The following is a 6,660-nucleotide window of genomic DNA, read 5'->3' as shown; positions in this document are numbered from 1 at the left end:
CTTATTCCCCCACCGCCAGTGGTAAAAGCACATCCCCTGTCTTACCTCGGTACGACGCCGAGAACTGGGGCGTTGGTGCGGCTGTTGATGCTCCGGGGGTGGCGGACGGTTCCTCTCGTGACCCGAGTATCGTCCCTCGCTCCTTAACCCTTGCCGCATCGCGGCGAGCTCTTGTCTGATCGACAAGGCATACTGGGCCATCATAGAATCTATGATAGCCTCCATGGCGGAGGTTACACTACCCGTGCCGACGGCCGACGGAACACACACCGATGCACTACCGGTGTCGCGAGACATTGTCACTAATCGTGTCCAATAAATTAAAAAATGTCTATAGTTCACAAAAAACTTAACCTATGGCTACACTACACTTAATCACTAAACAAGCGTCTATTTGCGCGTCACCCGCGTACACTACAATTGTTTTTACGACGTTGATCACGTCGGGGTCACCAATTAATTGAGGGGGCTGGAGGTTCAAGTGACAAACCTCAATCTACCCCAACAATTATTAAAGAGTTTATTTCGCGGGTGTCGGGGGTGTAGCCACACGTAGGTAAAATCGACACTATAACTGGCTTCGCAAACGCGCGACGTCTTAGCCAGACTGAGGTCTAAAATAGACTGGGGGTCTTTCTTCTCACGTCCCCTGAATATATACAATTTCTTACCCTAATAGCAAAGGTAGAGAAAAAGAGACAGGACAGAAAGACGGAAAAACGAAACTGGAAAATACTCAGTATAGGAAAAGTTTAGCGAAAGCGAGTCATAAAAGTCAAGAGGCTCGCCGGGCCCGGATCAGGGTGGTCCGAGGCCCAGGCGAAACCTTGAGGGAAAACAGACGCCTCGCACGGCTCTGGTCGCCAAGTGTTTAACAGGACGACTAGGCTCGCACGAGACCCTGGGAAAATGGAAAAATAGAAAGCTTAAAACTATCCTTACATTCCATTCCCATTCATACTCTGGCAAGGGCGTAGTGGCTATACAATGGCCGCTACAATACCATGAAATTATGTTATAAAGTATTAAAAAAGGTGAAATTTTTTTAAAAATGTAAGAATTAAAAATTTTAACTATCTCCTTACACGAATTCCGTTATAAAAGGAAATGTGAAGGATCATTTTTTACTTTAAACCTATAAAAACAGTTTATAGATATAAATTTAAAAAAATATGTTTAAAAATGAAAAAGAAAAAAATCCAACCCCTTGCGGCACCTCAAAAATTGTTTTGACAGAAACTAACTTTTACAGGCTTAATCTGAAAGCCTAAAGGCAACTTTTTTTCACTATTAGAAAACAGTCACACAATTTTCATTTTTTCGTTCCACCCTACTCTTTAACCGTTTAAGTGCCAAGCGGCGCGATCGAGCTTCTCTTATTTTATGTCCAAAAGGGCTGCGAAGCCGACGATCACAACACGCTCGGTTTTTGTCGACGTGTGACTTTACTGTTACCATTCAGCTTTAGATAAATTAAGGGGTAATGCCACTCTAGCGCCCGGAAAAACAGCCTAATTTTGAGAATTTTTTATGCGAATATAGTAAATGGAATACAAAATCTGTTTGAAGGCCTTTCTTGTACATACTTTGAAGTATGATCACAATTTTTTTTAAGTTTTTTTAATACAAAATGGCGACGGTACAGCTCCGCAAAGGAAGCTTCTTCACACGGATAGTGTTCCGCGGCCGGAAAAATTTCTCCTTCAATTTTTGACCTGGAACAAAAAACAATCGGTTTTTGAATTCTATATAAGATTAGCTCGGGAAGTACATACGGAAATTAAAAAATACCGTTTTCTGTAAGAATGGTGCATGATGGAAGAAAAAGTTTCATATTCAAGTAAACATTACGTGAAAAATTGTTCATAACAAAAAAAGTTTACAACGACACGCAAAATCCGTACGTACTTCCCTAGATAATATAATTTTGAAAGTACAGTTAAAATTTCAAGTGAATCAGTGAAGATCTGTTCAAGTTATGTTTCCGGCCAGTTTGAAAAATGCAGTTTTGAGAAAAACGCCTTTAAAGCCTTACGTATCATTTTTCGATAGAATTTTTTATTTACCTCTAGTCTGCGATGCCTGCACCATACAATTGGCCTTCTCAATTGATGCTCTCCTCCTCTTCTTCCTTTCTGGCTGATTTTAAAGACAGTCGAGCCTCTTTTGCAGCATCAGTCAGCGATCTCTCCGAAAACTTGATGCGGCGCGCGTCAGCCTCCGCGCAGTAATTGTAGCAGTTGGGCCCGATTGTGATGCCTAATACCTCCATTCTGTATACTTTTCAGTGTCACTTCTTTTATTCCAAAACTCGCAAGCTTTACAATATTTAGATTTCACACCAATATCAATCACTTTTCCAGTAAACCATCCGATAAGCGACACTACTCCATACAGAGATGAAAAGCCACGTTTCCTCCATGTTCCATCGTCTGAGATAGTTAGACCATTCTTTTCGTTATTTTCAATAGACTTAGCCTTCTCCTCTTGTGCCGCTTTCTTCATACTTTCTTGACAAACAGCTTCTGTTCCGACAGAAATCGTGCGGACAACTTTATCGTAAAACGAGTGAAAAATCGGGCGTTGGAGGTCTATGAAGGCGCAAAACTTTACTATTCCATTTACACCAATTCCTAATAACCGCATAGCAAGGATAATTCTGCGATTAATTTCATATCCTTTATCAATAAATGGGCAACTCGAAATGAAGGTTTGTTCACAATTCTCACAAGATATGACGATTTTAAATCCTAAGCCACGCTTGCCTGTTTCGGTAAATTTCACATTTGATTTGCACGTTTTACACACTACAACTTCTGAAATAGCAGAAAAAACAGCGATAAAGTTCAATAGACGGTAACCGAATGCTTCGTCGACTTCAACGTTGTAACAATCTTCGGACAGTTTCAGTTTTTTGGCAGATGTGCTAACGCTTTCGAGCTGCGGCGACTCCATTTCAAATCGATTCAACGGTCGTCTCTTTGATATATTCGATCAGTTGCTTTTTGTTGAATCGTTGTATGAATTTCATTGCTCGGTTCGTTATTTGTGGTGCGTCGCGAAACATGTCGTTTCATTTATAATAGCAATTCAGCGTTTGAACTGATGCTACACAAATATATTTGGGTTTTATTTACTCACTTGTTTTTTAATCACTTGTGCCATCTAGGTCTCCAATTTGAAGCATAGAATATATTAGCATGAACAGATAATTCGATTCCTTTATTATTCCAGGCAGTATAGTCATAAAAGCAGCGCGTCACACAAACGCTCTTGGAAGGAGCTCGGAGCGCGCTGCAACGTGTTTAGCCACATGTCACGGAATAAGCACTAAAAACATTTTCCCCCTTATAAAATTTATTGTGCCTTATTTCTAAGACCCTAAGCCATCATTTAAGACAAAAAAAATTTTTAGCATTTTTTTAAGATTCTAGAGTGGCATTACCCCTTAAGACAAAATTGGAATAATATTACAGTTTGTAGACGTACTTGTTTTTTTCTTATAAACAACCATTACTATAATAATATAATGAACTAAATAATGTAAAATAGAGTAAAAAAACAATAATGAAATATATGTTTATTTCATGAAATAGCTAATAAAAAAACTTTTTTTTGATGATAAAAAAGAATTTTAGTTTGATTTTTACATATTGATGCAAATATTATTAAAATCTACAACAATGGTTAGCAAAGCACAATGGATGTACATATATGTATAGTAGGTTTATCCTTTTGATCTTTAATTTATCTTGAGGAAATAATAACCAAACTGAGTTTCACTGTAAACACAAGAAACAACATTAAAAGCTATTATTCCACAAAGATTCCACTAATCAATTAGATTTTGTGGTGCCGCGAAATCGGGAAGAGATGGAACATTGTTCAGCATCTCCGAATCCGAATGCTATCCCAAGTTTTGCATCGTAATCTGTTATATCCGTCATTGAAAATCAATGGACTGACGCATCAACTTGCCAGTCGTCAGCGAACTGTACGTATTGCGCAGGTGTTCCATTTCCATGCTCAAGATCGACTTCAACATTAAAGCCTTTCTTGTAGTTGAGTGATCTCACAATCTTCTGGAAGGCACGATACTCATAATCAGTCCACTTGATCTTTTCGATGCCGGCGTACAGTGGTCCGAATCAGAAAATTTAGTGACATTTGAATATAACTTTTAAACCGTAAGAGATATCAACACGAAATTTGGGATCAATAATATATTAACATTATGTTACAAATAGGTGAAAGAAAAAATCATAAAAAATTATTTTAGTAATATTTACTTTGTATTTGTTATTACATACTTCATGTTACATAATTATTAATTCTTTAGCTTCTTGATCTAAATTTCTAATTTTCTTTGTACGTGATTTTATCCGTATATTAGATATACAGTAGAACCTCGGTTATCCGAACCTCATTTATCCGAACGAAATATTGCTGAACCTCAGATATACAGACTCGTGACTGAGCCTCTATTATCCGGACAGTGGTCGCGCGCCTCTCAGTTATACGAACCCGTATTCTTAGTTATACGAACGCGTATTTTTAGTTAAACGAACGCGCATTCTTATACAAATGCAATATGTAATGGGAGCTAACATTTGATACAAGATGAAACGTAATTTAATACAATTAATAAATTTGTAGATCATTTTTACATATTGTTCACAATTTATTTTAAAACATTTATATGTATGTACATAGACAAAACAATTAGGTCTTAATAGCATAAGGGAAAATAATTGATAACAATAAATATAATTAGTTTTTATCCGTTCGCAATTTTTGAACATGCAAGTTCTTTTAAGTTTTGGAGACATTTTAATTCACACTCAGCAATATTCGATTCTGGCTGTGCTTTGAACCATTTTATTGCAGTCTTAAAAGCAGCTAGTGCATCGGCATCGGTGGGAACTTCTTCATTGATCGCTAATTGTGATTCTTCATCATCAATTACTTCCTCTATTCCGTCAGTTGTTGCATTGTGTCCTGTAAATTTGTCTACTAGTTCTTCGTCAGTTAAAATTTGGAAGCCGTGATCGTTTTTATCTCTTCCAAGCCATTCGTTGGTATCTTCAATTTCATTATCAGTATAACACGGAATGGTTCTTGCAACCTGGTGAATATTTAAAATTTCTTCTTCATCGTCCCTGCTTCTTCTTTCGGGCACCTCCACTTCGTTGTCACGAAGGAGTTTTCTCCATGCGTTGCGAAGATTGTCCCGTGTCAGCGAGTTCCATGCTTCATTTATTATATTGCAACAATCCTTCAATGTTATATGCTTGACAAACTGAACTACATTTTGATTCTCTTCAAGCAGTATTTTTGTAAGTAAATTTTTACGATATAATCTTTTGGTCTTCTCGATAACGCCCTGATCCATTGGTTGGATTAATGACGTTACATTTGCCGGGAAAAATATAACACGGAACATTTCATCGGTCAATGTATTCAATTCTGCTACAGAATGTGATGGAGCGTTATCCAGTAGGAGTAACACTTTTCCTTTATTCCCTGTGGTTTCCTGATGCCGTTTAACCGCTGGAATAAAATCGGAAAGATACCAGGCTTTGAAAAGTTCCGTATTCATCCATCCATTTTTTTGTGCCTTATAATTGACCGGAAGATTACTAACATGCTTAAAGCACCGGGGTTTCGCATATTTCCCTATCAAAAGTAACGGGAGTTTATGTGTTCCCGTGGCGTTGGAACAAACCATAATTGTCACCCGATCTTTTGAAATCTTATGACCAGGTGCGGTAGTTTCTGCACTTGAAGCAAGTGATTTTCGGGGCAATGATCTCCAGTACAAGCCAGTTTCATCGGCATTCTATAGACAGTCTTCCGAATATTTATGCTCTCCTATGAAGTCTGATAAAAATTTCTTAAATATTTCAGCAGCTTCCATGTCCGCTGAGAGCTTTCCCCCTTGAATATTCAATAATCGTATCCCATGGCGTTTTTTTAAATTTTCCAGCCACCCATTACTGGCCCTGAATTGTCATTGCCTCCCATCTTTGAATTCAACTGCAATGCTTTTTCGCATAAAATTGGACCGCTGATGGGTGTCCCTATGACACGCTGTTGCGAGAACCATCGGAAAATTGCACTATCCAAATTACGATTCTCAGCAGCCGACATCACTTTTTTCTTAGTTGCATTTCTATTGTTTATGAGTATATTTTCGCGGTACCGTAAAATCTTATCTTCGTTTGATTTTAATCCGAATATTGTTGAGTTTCCGATGTTATACTCCTTTGCTAACGCAGATCCCGATTCACCGTTTCTCATCCGTGTTAAAATATTACATTTGTCGTCGAGACTTAGCACCACTCTTTTCCTTTTTAAAGTCTTGTCACACGACATTATTGAAAAAATATAAACGTACACTTTTCACACTTTTCTCCTCTTGGTGTTGTCACTTTGAATTTTTGACTTAATCTCCCTTCGTGTCGAGGTTACCAAAAAAAAGTAACCTCGCAATGGGCGTGACCAAGGTCAGGAAAAGAAAAATTTTTAATAATTTTTGCGAGCCCGGGGTTTTCCGCGAGGCGGTTACGGGCCCAGGTCAGCGGTTGGTGCCCAGATATGTCATGCGGTACCTGAGTCGCCATAAAACACCTGGCACCGGTTGTCGATGTTATTGCAGGT

At 38.3% G+C, this 6,660-nt stretch overlaps 1 protein-coding gene across 1 annotated transcript; it reads right to left on the bottom strand.

Annotated features, from left to right (window-relative positions):
• Nucleotides 1-4,777: 4,777 nt before the first annotated feature.
• LOC122400584 (jerky protein homolog-like) lies at nucleotides 4,778-6,375 on the bottom strand. The gene is made up of 2 exons (XM_043402106.1): nucleotides 5,998-6,375; nucleotides 4,778-5,839 (listed from the first exon to the last, which is right to left on the bottom strand). The coding sequence occupies exons 1-2, from the start codon at nucleotides 6,373-6,375 to the stop codon at nucleotides 4,778-4,780; spliced, it is 1,440 nt and encodes a 479-aa protein (XP_043258041.1).
• Between the last annotated feature and the right edge of the window lie 285 nt (nucleotides 6,376-6,660).

The sequence above is a fragment of the Colletes gigas genome, unplaced genomic scaffold (assembly GCF_013123115.1).
Source record: "Colletes gigas isolate AHSC1104 unplaced genomic scaffold, ASM1312311v1 Colletes_gigas_Sc00019, whole genome shotgun sequence".
Lineage (NCBI taxonomy): Eukaryota > Metazoa > Arthropoda > Insecta > Hymenoptera > Colletidae > Colletes > Colletes gigas.
This window is presented reverse-complemented; position numbering and strand designations above follow the sequence as displayed.

What these genes read in the sequence shown, in the direction of transcription:
- LOC122400584 (XM_043402106.1), bottom strand. Translation starts at nt 6,375, where the DNA reads ATGTCGTGTGACAAGACTTTAAAAAGGAAAAGAGTGGTGCTAAGTCTC. An exon ending in GCAATGACAATTCAGGGCCA is followed by an intron (nt 5,840 to 5,997) that starts GTAATGGGTGGC and finishes GACTGTCTATAG; the next exon opens with AATGCCGATGAAACTGGCTT.